The sequence below is a fragment of the Onychomys torridus genome, chromosome 19, assembly GCF_903995425.1.
Source record: "Onychomys torridus chromosome 19, mOncTor1.1, whole genome shotgun sequence".
Classification (NCBI taxonomy): domain Eukaryota; kingdom Metazoa; phylum Chordata; class Mammalia; order Rodentia; family Cricetidae; genus Onychomys; species Onychomys torridus.
In genome coordinates this window covers 30,549,885-30,563,470 of record NC_050461.1, presented here as the reverse complement: position 1 = coordinate 30,563,470, position 13,586 = coordinate 30,549,885, and the positions used below count along the sequence as shown (strand labels likewise).

The 13,586-nt window shown below is 39.9% G+C and overlaps 1 protein-coding gene across 2 annotated transcripts in view; it reads right to left on the bottom strand.

Moving 5' to 3' along the window:
* Positions 1-13,586, bottom strand: part of Enpp1 (ectonucleotide pyrophosphatase/phosphodiesterase 1) — a 62,080-nt gene that overhangs the window by 24,025 nt on the left and 24,469 nt on the right. For both annotated transcript variants that reach the window (XM_036168907.1, XM_036168908.1), the window contains exons 2-8: positions 9,637-9,709; positions 7,489-7,605; positions 6,078-6,203; positions 4,465-4,525; positions 2,445-2,542; positions 293-372; positions 30-149 (exon numbers count right to left, since the gene is read on the bottom strand). In XM_036168907.1, the coding sequence (XP_036024800.1) occupies positions 30-149; positions 293-372; positions 2,445-2,542; positions 4,465-4,525; positions 6,078-6,203; positions 7,489-7,605; positions 9,637-9,709 (675 nt within the window). The remainder of the gene's footprint in view (positions 1-29; positions 150-292; positions 373-2,444; positions 2,543-4,464; positions 4,526-6,077; positions 6,204-7,488; positions 7,606-9,636; positions 9,710-13,586) is intronic.

Here is a 13,586-nt window from a genome sequence, read left to right as displayed (position 1 = left end):
TGTTTTAGTAGCCACAACAAACAGCTTACCGGCTGGCCTTTGTACCACAAAGGGTTGAATTTTTCTTTACTTTTAAGTGAGAAAGAAGCATTCATTTTGGGATCATACATCTTGTTGTCAATTATGCCGTGGGATTCTGGATAAAGTCCCTAAGAAAAAGATCGATTGCGGATTAGAGCTCACATTGCAAAACAAATGATTTCATCCTAATCTGAGGTTGAACTATTCTCTTGAACAATGCTTCAATTACATCTTCCTGATATGAACACAAAAAGGTGAAATGCCCACTCACTGTGACGATGCTATAATGGTTGGGAAACGTTTTTGTAGGGTATACAGGCCTCATGTTTTTAGTGTATGTTCCACAGTTTTCTAGATAGAAAAAAAAAAAAAAAAAAGACATTGCTATTAGGCATATCATACGAAGTAATTATGCCAGAATGCAGAGCAAGCAGCCAGATCAAAATTCAGATCAAATGAAAAGTAACACAATTACTACAATGAAAAATAGGTATTATTTATCTCTCTCTATTTTGCTCCTTTCCATGTACCCAGAATGGCATTAAGCTTGGTGTATAGCAAAGAAAAGCTTGAACTTCCGGTCCTCCTGCCCCCACCTCCTCAGTGCTAAGATTATAGTTGTCCAACATCATGCCTGGTTTATGTAGCTCTGGGGATTGAACCCAGGGCTTCATGCATGCTGGCCAAGCACTCTACCAACTGAGACATATCTCCAGACTTAATTTTTTTTCTTTTTTGTTTGTTTTTGTTTTTTGTTTGTTTGGTCAGAAAACCAATAAACAAAGTGATTAAGCCAACTAGGCAGTTAGCCTACATTCATAACAGCATTAAGTTCTAGACAGACAGATCTTGCTTGCAAGATCTTGATAATTAACGATCAAATAGCTGTATTATAATAAGTGTAAAGAAAGGAGTCTACACCCCCCAGCTAAATCTGCAAATGAAGACTAAGAAGAGGCAGCAGTTGAGGTGACATCATCCCAGATGATAAAGAACAAACCAGCCATCAAGGGATGAGCTTATTAGCTACTTCAAAAATAAGAGTGAGTCAAGGAGGGCTGAGAAGTCAGGCATTGCTGATGGATGCCCTCCTGGGTTAGCCCTGTGTCTCACTCTTCTGCACTGTCTACTCTTGGGGGAGGAACATACAATTAATGATTCCAGTATGTCTAATGCATTACCTGAAAATGTTCCCCAGATCGGTGTGTGCCTGCATATGGATGACCTTCCAAAGGGCTTGGAGTCACCAGCCTCAGCCCTCCCACCCCACAGACTCCCAGTTACCCAGTGCTGAAGTTTAAGCTAACTAAGCCTTGATTTGGTTTAAATGTCACACATAGATGCTGAGAGCTCCTTAACTTTGAATTCAGGAGCCATGTCAGGTACCACGGAGACAAGTCTCCTTAGGAAGGGACAAAGGGCCTGCTTTACATCAAGTGTCTATCTGAAAAGATTATCTTCCAGGTAGACATTAAAACTGTAAAATTGTAAATTAACACAGAATTAATGATATGCCTATGCATTTACTGAGAGTAATTTTAATGTTTAAAACAATGTAATGTGTTTGTCTATGAAATACTTTAGAATTCTAGGAGAACAAGACAAACAACTGCATGTTTCCACTTATATTTCAGGCCTGTAGAACACCACAACTGTTAAGCACTAACAACTAACAAAGTCTAACATTTGTTGGATCCATACATGCTTCTCCCTCTTTCTAAAATGATACTATAAGTGACGACTAATCAGGTGTTAAGCTTCAGTTTCAACATTAAGAAAAGACTACCCTGTTTCATCAGTACTTTGGAGAATAGTTTTTCAATGAAAGTTTTAATTAAGGTAAAGAAATTGAAGGTGGGCATGGCTGCGCATGGCTGTAACCTTGGGAGTTGGGAGGTGAAGGCAGGAAGATCAGGAATTCAGGGCTATCGTTAGCTACACAGCAAGTCTAAGGCTAGCCTAGGATACACAAGACCTTGTCCCAAAAAGAGAAAAGATGAAATTGAACAGATATTCAATTTGACCCAAATGATAGCAGAGGCTAGCTGATCGATCTCTTTAGCAGTCAACAGGAGGACTATATCAGTTTTCAAATTTTTCAGCTTTTGAAATTCTATTTTAACATGAATATTCAGGAAGTAAATAAATATTTTTCCCAAAGAACCCAAAATTCTCAAAAAGAATAAATATGAGTAGCCATGGTCAAAGGCCAAGACATTAGGAAAACTGCTAAGTTGGAAGTGTTTTCGGGGCAATTTCCAAGGATCTACAGTACCAGGACTAGTGTTCTCACAAGTTTACTTTACAGTGGAGATGTTTGGAAAAAGAGTGAGAGGCTTGCACAGTACTTTTCCAACCAAACCCCATCTCCCTCATCCATCTCCAGAGTCGTGACCCTCCAGTGCTCAGCCCGAGTTACTCACTCAGCTTGCTAATAACAGGAAGAAGTCCACCCCAGGTGTGCAAATACTCGGCTCTGAATCCATCCAAAGAAAATAAGAGAGTAGGAGGTGAGTCAAACCTGGTAATAAGAAAAAAAAAAAAACTGTGTAAAGAGGCAAAACGGAGACACATCCAATAAAGAGTGCCCTCTCCTTGGCTCCACCATAGTGAAGGCTTCTCACTGAGGTCAGTGTGCAACTGAAGTAGGCCAAAAAGTCAGCAAGAAGACTTGTTTTACATGCATTTATATTTGTATCCCTATTTTATCAAAGAGTACTTCACAAGCATGTGTCGTCAATAATACTTATAAAGGGTCCATACCATTCTGAGCTACCACACAAAATCTTCAATCATGGTTCCTGCCATTCAAAAAGTTTGCTCAAATGCTACCGTCACATCATTATAGGATTTTCATACGTTCTAAGAAAATAAATTCGACAAATAGCCTTGCCTAAACTACATTTTTCCCATTAATTCTTTTTCTGAATAAACCTCTTGTCTCCTCTTCTGTAGATGGTGTTTCATCAATCTTAAAATATATGCTATAGGTAGACTTTTGTTGCTTTCTTTTTATATGCTGAGGAGCAAACCCAAGGTCCTCACTAATGCTAGGCAAGTGCTCTCTCCCACTGGCCTTATTTCATTTTTAAGTTCAGTATATTTCAAAGAGATAAGTATGTGGTGCAGAAGCTTGAGAGACATTGCATTCATATATTTAAACAATGAAATCATTTAAAGCTAGGGATGTTCAAACATGAGTTCACAGAGAGACACAGAAGGTGTGTGACACAGAAAGCCAAAGAGAGAGTAAAACACTACACACATCAGGTGTCCTCTGCAAAAGAGAATAGCTGTGGCTATTCTAAAAAAGCCAAGGCTCGAAATCGTGCTGCTTCAGGTTTGCTTGTAGATGGTAGGAAAGCCGCATCACTAGGTAACTGTGAACACACGTCCCACAAACAGTTTCTCAGTACTTTAAAATCTGAGGGCAAATGCTTTCTTTCTTTTATCTTCTCAGCTTTTCCCTTTTAACCTCACACCCAGACCTAAAAGGAACCACATCGAAGGAAGAGCTTTGTTCTACAACGTCCAGTAAGGCCCTTGATAACATAGCTCTCCTGGGAGATCGTAGTTAAGCATGTATAGTCTCAGTCAATGCTCACAATTATGCCAATCAACAAGAAACATAAAAGTGAGTTAGTGGACCACCAGGTAAATACACTGACATAAAAATACCCAGAATAATATGCTCTAAATTATGGCAGGTGTTGTATATTTTCACTATTACATTTTCAAACAGTTTAGAAAGAAAAATTCAGCAAGTCTAAATTCTTAGTACATCTCAACATTTAAAAAAAAAAAAAACAGCTTAAAGAGGAATTCCCCTTTTAAAAAAAGTGTAATAAGAAATTATTTAGGTTAGGTTCAGTTTTTGTTTTCATTACTACTGTCTCAAACCAAAAAGTTGTATGACAAAATCAATTACATACATGAACAAAATAAGCAAAAATTTAGGTTTAAAGTGTCTTAAAGTTTGAAAGACATTATTTTATACCAGTTTAAAAAAATGTGTCTTAACATAAATAGTTCAAGAGAGAACACAGATGAATTACATAACTTCCTCTCGTAGATGTGTTATTTATTCTAAAAAACTGTATGCAATTTCAAAAAAAAATCAAAAGAACTGTAATTGGCTACAAGTTCAACATGAAAACCCCCAAAAGAGAGCCAAGATGTTTGCCTCCAAAGGCTACAAACACCACACCACCAGCAGTCATAGATAACAAATGCTATCATTCACGGTATGTCTCTTTCCACTAGATTCCAGAGCCAGAGTCACACCACAGTCCTCTGCAGGACCAGCAGCGAACACAAGGTCTGGTAAAAGCTACTGTTTAATCAGTCAGTGATTTATTACTATTTTCAATCTTAATTTAGAAAGAAAAAAAACGGCCCTTCTAAAAAAGGGAAAAATATGTATGTCTCAGAACATGATCTTACTCTTCTGGACACTGTGGCGTATCGATGTTTTCACATGCTTCTTCTACCCAACTTGTCTTATCTGGAATATTTTAAAAAATAAAATAAAATAAAGTAAGCACACTTGGTAATGGCAGGAAGGCAATGTTTATCAGACATAGCAACATAGACTCCCCAAAGCAAAACAAACAGATGTCATGAGACATTGACAGGAGAGAAATATCATGAATACAGAGAGTTATTCTGTTCCAAAAATAACAGTTCACACCAGGGAGAAACCAAAATACATAACTGTAAGATTAAAATGTACTACTCATCCCTCTGTCTCTGAATATTCTGCACCCACAGATTCAACCAACTACAGATTGAAAACATTTTTTTTTTGAATTGTGTCTGTATTGAACATTACAGTTTATTTCCTAAACAGTGTCATAGATACGAGGCTTTCATAGCAGTTGAATTTCATAGGTACTGTATGTAATTATATAGCACTTTAAGGTATGTGTGAAGATATGCACAGGCTCCGAGCAAATGATATGTCATTTAATATAAGGGACATTGTGTCAGTGGACTAGAGCCTCTTCACGGGTTCTTCAACTTGTCTCCATTAGACACAGGGACAACTAAGCCATCTTTGTGAGGACAGAGATATCCTTTTCCTTTACTAAGTCTTAATATTTTCAGGCAGAATTTGTAACCTGTCCCAGCCACTCTACAAAATTGGGACTTTGGTGTCTTAGTCCCCTCACATGGAGAGTCAGGTCTGTTATGAGATTTCAAGAAACCTTGTAATGCTTGAACAAAACATTGTTGTGGGATATTTGAACACTGTGTGAAAATGGATTGCTGTGATTGGTGTAATAAAAAGCCGAAGGGCCAATAGCTAGGCAGGAGGGATAGGCAGGACTTCTGGAGACAGAGAGGACTCTGGGAAGAAGAAAGGCAGAGTCAACAGCCAGATGCCGAGGAAACAGCATGAGAAGCACTGAGAGATGAGGTAATGAGCCACACAACAGAATATAGATGAAAATAAATGGGTTAGTTTAAGTTATAAGAGCTAATGGGACAAGCCTACGCTAAGGATGAACTTTCATGATTAATAATAAGTCTCCATACCATTATTTGGGAGCTGGAGATACAAGAAAAGACTTATTACAAGACATTATCATGCTGTCAGCAGCCTTCACAGTAATTTCCTGTCTACAGCCGTTTCACCATTCACTCTGTTCCTTTGTTACGAGGAAACAGGAACATAAAAGCCGGCCAGATCTGGAAGAGGATCTTTACACAAGTCCAGCCTTAAGTATGAAGGTATGTATAAGGCATGGAGAGGGTATCATGAATCAAGAATAGAAGAGTGGCTGCAGATAAAATCAGTTCAACCATGGACAAACAATAACTGTCATTCAGCTGGATGACAAATTACACACGCTTAATCCATGGGTACATTTGAACCATTCTGTAACAAGTTTTTACAAGGCTTTTTCGGAAAATATAACTGGCCCAGCAAGCAACTGATAACTGTAATGAAAAGAAAAAAAGCAGCTAGTATAAAATACAATGCCTATGCAAAAGCCCCTTAAGACCCTGGAAGAGGCCAGGCTCCTGGAGAGCCTAGCGTAGGGAAGCCTGACCTTCGCACACAAAGCTGTAGTTGATGCAGCAGTCATTGTGAGCCTTGCAGTCATCTGAACAAGAGCACAGAAATCTGGACAGCCTCTTCTCACCACACCTGAATTTGTTGCAAGTCCATGTGTGTGCTAGAAACCAACATAAAAGAAAAATACACTTGTGGTTCAAATTCAGCACATCTATAGAATCATCACCATCTTGGACAGGAGGCTGAGGGTCAACAACATATTTCATATCTAAGTCCTGAGATTCCACCTCTGCTAAGCCACTCTGAACTAACAGTTGGCAAACATGCAGGCGCTCATCACTTATTATTTCACTAGAAACCCGGGGTTTCATTGTTTTTAAATGGGGAACACATCACCACTATTATACAGACATAAGGAAACCTTGGATGGTCCCAGTAGTGATTGTCAGGGCTCTCAAAGTTTCATCTAAAACTGTGCATGGCAATAAACAACTGTAATCTTCCCAGTGCTCCTCACAGAAGCATAGGCAGGAGAATGCCAAGTTAGAGGCCAGCCAGGGCTATAGAACAAGACCCTGGTGTCAATATATATAAATTTGATCCCTTCCTTATCTCAATTTTTCCAAATCAATGGTCTTATTTTAAAATGTTCAATGAGGGCTGGAGAGATGGCTTAGAGGTTAAGAGCACCGACTGCTCTTCCAGAGGTCCTGAGTTCAATTCCCAGCACCATGGTGGCTTACAAACATCTGTAATGAGATCTGGTGCCCTCTTCTGTATACATAATAAATAAATAAATCTTTAAAATTTTCATTAAATGGCCAAGAATTCTTTCTTTAATAGGTCCCTAATGAAAGTATTCACATATTTTTAAGTATCCTTTTAGGTCTTAGTTTAAATGTAAATTAAGCCACAAAGGTTATTTCAGCATCCATGAAAAACAGACACAATTTTGTTATCCATAAAATGTTAAACAAAGATGAATTCAGTTAAGACTTTCCCCTAAGTGTCGAAATGGAAAGGCTACAGTAGAAAACATGGAGATTCTAAATTAGAAAAAGAAAAAAAATGATACTGGGTATGATGGAATCAGCCTGATTTACATAACAAGTTCCAGGCCAGCAAGGACTATATAGTGAGACCTTGTCTCAAAAAATAGATGATAAATGAGATATGTAGATAGATAGATAGATAGATAGATAGATAGATAGATAGATAGATAGATGGATAGATGGATAGATGGATGCATGGATGCATGGATGGATGCATGGATGAATGGATGGATGCATGGATAGACAGACAGACAGATAGGCAGAATAAAATAAATTTATGTCTAGAAAAAGAAAAACATTGAGTTAATCAAATCATAGACTTGGAAGACACGTAGCTTTGCTGAGATCTTTTGCAGACACCTGCGACTCTCCTCCTTTCCCTACCGTACTTACTGGGAGCCACACAGGTCTCATGGTAATCCAGACAGCAGTTCCCAAGGGCAGTACAGGCAGCGTCACAGCGGCAGTTGCTGAACGTCCTCTCAAAGCAGCGGCCTTTGCAACTTTTTACTGAAAATTACGAACACGTTAGATGCTGCCAACCACAAAATTCCAAAGCATGCACTAGCTAAGGCACCCTGACATAAGACACCACTGTAGAAAGTAACTCACCTCTGCAATGATTTCTAAAGTAAGGAAAACTAACTTTCCTAGCATGGTCTGAGGAAAGGGGGAGGCCATCACAGGGACAGCTGTCACTTCATATGCATCTGGCAATTGTTAAAACAATTACACACTACCTTGAGCTCACATTAAAATTGCCATTTTTTTTTATTTCTTTGATGTGAGGTGAAATTACTTCATTTCATGCATAGGTTACATAGGTGAACACAAAAGCCCAAGTTTTCACTTACATTAAGCTTGAGTATATTTGCTCTAAGGTATCCTAACTGCACCAGTAAAACTGGCGTATTTCAAACAATCATCAAACATTTTAGAAGAGTAATATTATAACAATGGGGTAGTTGAACAGGACACAAACATATTCAATTTTGAAAACTGAGTCACTAAAGAAACTATCTGGGGTATAGGAGGAGTCACTACAGAATCAGAAGAATGACCACTGAAATGGCCTGTGGTTCATTTTCTTTATCTGTACATTGATATTTCAATGCTGCACAGATCCCCCTCTTGATACCACAAAAACACAACTAGGAGTGTGATGATTTCATTTCTATGTTGAAACCAGCAATGGCAGAAAAATCTAAAACCCCCTGCGATTCTGGCCACCTAGGGATGCTAACTGGTCTCCTAGTAACCTCCAGAATTGCTTCAGCAACCAACTCCTTAGGGCTTGGAGCACAGCATCTCAGTCATTCCTTGGGGAGCTAGAGAGAGAGGACCACAGGCACCATACAGGAGCCTCTAGTTATGTCTTTATAGTTTGTTTTTGCTTTTGTTGTTGTTGGATTTTTTTGGTGGGGGCAGGGGGAGTTGGTTATTTTGGTCATAGACTGTATTCCACATTTTAATATAAAATTTTGTAACCAAAAAACTTTTTATGGCTAAAATAAGACTTGAGGAAAAATGCTTAAACCAGCATCAAATTTATCAAATTCTCAATATCTGTGGAATATACACAGGACTTGGCAATTACAGTTGTCTCAGTAACACTGTAATGAAGAATACACACACACACACACATGCTGTGGATATCGCTCTGTGTAAATAAAGTTCTGATTGGCCAGTAGCCAGGCAGGAAGTCTAGGTGGAATAAGAGAGAAGAGAATTCTGGGAAGTAGAAGGTGGGGAGAGACACCGCCAGCCGCCGCCATGAAAAGCAACATGTAAAGACACTGGTAAGCCACAAGCCATGTGGCAAAGTATAGACTAACAGAAATGGGTTAATTTAAGATAGAAGAAGTAGATAACAAGAAGCCTGCCATGTCCATACAGTTTCTAAACAATGTAAGTTTCTGTGTGCTTTCTTGGTTGGGTCTGAGCGACTGTGGGACTGGTGGGTAAGAGAGATTTGTCCTGACTCTGGGCCAGGTAGGAAAACTCTAACTACACACACACACACACACACAGATTTAAGTGTATACATATGTACACACACATACACACACACATGCACATATATACATAGATGTAAGTGTACATACATGGACATACAGACACACACACAGATTTAAGTGTATACACATGTACACACACATGCACACACACATGCACATAGACTAATAGATGTAAGTGTATATACATGCACAGACAGAAACACACACAGATTTAAGTGTATGCGTATGTACACACACATGCACACACACATGCACATATACACATAGATGTAAATGTACATACATGCACATACAGACACACACACAGATTTAAGTGTATACACATGTACACACACATGCACATAGACACATAGATGTAAGTGTACATACATGCACAGACACACACACAGAGTTTTAAGTGTATACATATGTACACACACATGCACATATACACATAGATGTAAGTGTATATACATGCACACACAGAGACACACACACACACACACAAGCACACAGGCACACCGCACCCCACAGTATTAATTACCTTCTTTAGAACAGCTTGGTTTCAACCCAAATATACAACCAAGAATCGTTGTCAGCACACATACTGATAGAACCTGTCAGGAGAGAAAACAATGATTAGATTCTTTCTTCTCAAATCCTTCCAGTTGCCCATAACTCCATTGTTTTTGATGATTCTGACTTTACTAGCGCAGGTGTTTCCAGATGTGGTAGCTGGTCACAGGGCCAGGTTCACTTTTTGAACATTTCAAAACATACACTTGTGGTTTACGCACTGTTCTGAGAGTGTGGCAAATGTCGATCATCAGCTTACTTAAATGTCAGCAAATTTCTAGATCATACAAAGTTAACGTAATGAGGAAAACACTTGGCCAATGTGAAGGAATTAGCCAGAAATATTGTAACCCTTAAAAGAGGAAAATCCATTAAGAGCCTTAATTACCTACTGAAGTCTAGGAACATTCTAGGCCTCTTTTAGCTGTTAACTCACAAACCTAAACCTAACCCAGCACCTTCAGATGCTCTCTGCAAGTCATGGGGATGACCACAGAAGGCAAGGGAACCATATTTTGGGCCTGAGCATTGCCGTGAGCTGGGCTGTATGAGCTGAGGTGACACGTCAGAGTTGCAAGCACCTGTTGACTAATCTATAAAACTGGAGAGTTGGACTACACCCATCCCTCAGAATCCTTCAGTATTAATACTTTCTCCCTTCCCATGACTCTTGCCTTTCACATTTAAAAGTAGACACAGTTTGCAACCTCTGAGGCCAGGGAAAACTTTTGAGAGTCAGAAGACAAAGGAGGAAGATAATCCACAAAACAATCCTTTTTTTTTTTTTTTCATTTCCTTCAAAGCACCCTGGAATGTCAGCTTCCAGGGCATTTTAGTAAAACATTCTCTGAGAAAGGATGTGTGCAAAAGTGCTATGTGTCATAGGGAAGAATGAGAGCTACCCCTGAGAGCTTGGGAGTGTGGGAGAGAAGAAGGAGAAAAGTTGGGGTGAATAGAATGAGAGGGATCATAAGGAGGTTCGTGGGGAAAGCCTTTAGTTAGGCTGTAAATGGAGGAAATGATATGATACTGTTAAGCAATATTGAAGGAAAGGAAGAGACTTAGAACAGGGAAATGTCCAGAAAGACCTCTAAGGGAGGAAGGCACAAGAAAGGTGCCAGATGAAGGACTAGCAGCATATTTGAACTAGAACAAAACCAAAACCTAGCACAGCAAATACAAAGAGCTACAGAGGTGTAGTATTCCTGGAAGCCAAGATAGAAGGGGGAAGAAAGAGTGAGACAGGATTGTGGGTGGAGGGTCTCCATCAACTCATGGCTTCGAGCACATTAAGTAATGCCATGAGCCAGTCTCTACACAAAATGCTGGCCATTCACACACAACTTGTGCTTCCAACATGCCTAGCAAGTGACTACAAAACTGGAGAGGAAGTATACAGGGACTGGACGGAAACAGCAGGTCTATCTCACTGCAAAGAAAAGGGCAAAGGTGTGGCCTGAAACACAGCAACACTGAAGTCAGGGATTTTAAAGACATAAATATGCTATGCCAAGTACACACACAGTAGTCTTCCTTTCTCTGTGCCTTCGCTTTCCAATGGGAGTTATTGACTGTGGAGTCAATCATCATCAGAAAATAGTAAAGGGAAAATTGCAGAAATAATGATTCATAATACTTAAATTGGACACTGTTCTGAGTAGTTCAAGAATGTGTCAGTGTCCTCTCTCATCCTGAATATACATCTTCTTTGCATGTGTCTATATGGTAGATGCTACCTGTCAGTTGTTAGAGCTGCCATGGGCTTTCAGACTCCCTGACACAGTACAGTAGCACTGACATTCAAGGAACTCTTGACACCAGACTACTAACACCATGTCCCAACACCTCTACTGTTCACCTCACTGCATCTCCTCACAAGTTTGAGAAAGATCTCATAACTGTATGACATTATATTGTTATGACTGTTTTACTTTATTGTTGTTTTTAACGTTATTTTTATCAGTTTTGATGTAAATATGTATTTACTTTTTAAATTAGACTTTAATAGGTGGATGGATTAAAATATGTGTGTGTGTGTGTGTGTGTGTGTGTGTGTGAGAGAGAGAGAGAGAGAGAGAGAGAGAGAGAGAGAGAGAGAGAGAGAGAGAGAGAGACCTGGACTACCCTCAGTTTCAGATATCCCCTAAGGGTCCTGTATATATTTTGTACTAAAGGGAACTATTAGCATGTCCATAAAAATGGAGAATTATCATATGAAGATATGAATGGTAAGTAAATAAGGACAAATGGACAGGATAGGGTATCGGAAATGGGGACTAATAGAATTCTCTGGGCTCCCAACAAGTATATAAACATGGGATTCTACAGAAAGGTAATTAGCAAAATGTTTTTAACTGTGAATTATCCATATAAATAGAGAAGAAGCTATTATAACTCATCTACATTTCGTACACTGTAATTTCTAACGATCGAGATTTAAAGTCTGTTATGTAGTCTCTGTCTAGAACAATTTAAAGAGTACTTATGTATGTACTCCCCTCTCATCTATCACACAACTTACAATACAAAGTAAAGATCTTTTCTGTGCTATGAAGAGTCATTTTGCTTTCAAAGTTTGGGGTCTCCCCATTCTTATTACCACAGCCACCCCCCTCACACACGTCCGCAAAGCAGCCTTCAGCCCATTCCTCTGGCTTCCTGTCTTCATCCACCAAACTGTGCTAATGTCAATATTCCCACAGTGAGCCACACCCTCCAAAATTCCATTTACAATTTGTTTGAATTTCTTTTTTTTCTTTCTGGAGCTAAGGATTGAACCCAGGGCCTTGCGCCTGCTAGGCAAGCGCTCTACCACTGCGCTAAACCCCCAAAAATTTGTCACTTTTCTCTTCATTTCTGCACCTCACTCTTTTATCCCTCAATTGCCTCAATTACCCACTGTTATAAAATGTCATATAGGACCACTGGTTTAGCTCAGTGGTAGGTTGGGGATTTAGCTCAGTGGTAGAGCGCTTGCCTAACAAGCACAAGGCACAGGGTTCGATCCTCAGCTAAAAAAAAAAAAAAAAAAAATGTCATGTAGGCATAAGACTGGTTGGCAGGGTAGCAGTACAAATACATGTTGCTGTCTGTGCATGAACTGACTGAGAGACGCCTGTCCAGCAGTCACTGACAGACTCTGAAATTCCTCATAGGACTGTTATTTACACAGTAATCTACGCACTGCTGAGCTAGCAACACAGTTTATATCTCATGTAATTACTCATGGTTAATATACCTAAATTTCACACCATGTTGTTGAGAAATTGCAGTTATTTAACTCAACAGCGGCAAGTGATGTATCAGAGGCCAGGAAAAGCAGCGCCGCGTAAATACAGTGTGACATGCCAGCGACAACTATCTAAGCGCAGTTCCTTCAAAACTGGTTGAACTCAACAAACAAAATGCAGAAACCGGTTTAAAAAACTCATGCTCTTCTTCCTCTATGATGGAAGCATCTTGGGGAGTTTGCTGCAGAAACAGGGCAGAAGACTGAGCAAAACAGACAAAGGCAAAACACCCACACATGCACAAGAGCCTGGGTGATAGGAAGGCGGGTCAAGCAAGGAGCATCCCCGGGAATGAGGAAGTCACAGCGGGGCTCTGAGGTCACGGAAGGGATGCAGACCACACCACGGGAAAGGGTGGCATTAACGCAGGGATGATGAAGACGAAGTCATCGGGGACAGAAAGGGAGAGACCCTCAGGCTCTGGTAGCCCAGGTTGACCCATGTAGATTACAAGGGACCCCAATGGCATGCAAGCCTATGAAGACTTGGCACAGCCTGGGAATGAGAAGTGGGGGGCATCAACAGAGCAGAGAAGCAGACTTGGGAGTCACAGCGTGGGTGGAATGCCTAAACAGGATCAAGTAGACACGGGTATGTGTGTGGGAGAGATGGAAGGAAAAGAACAGGA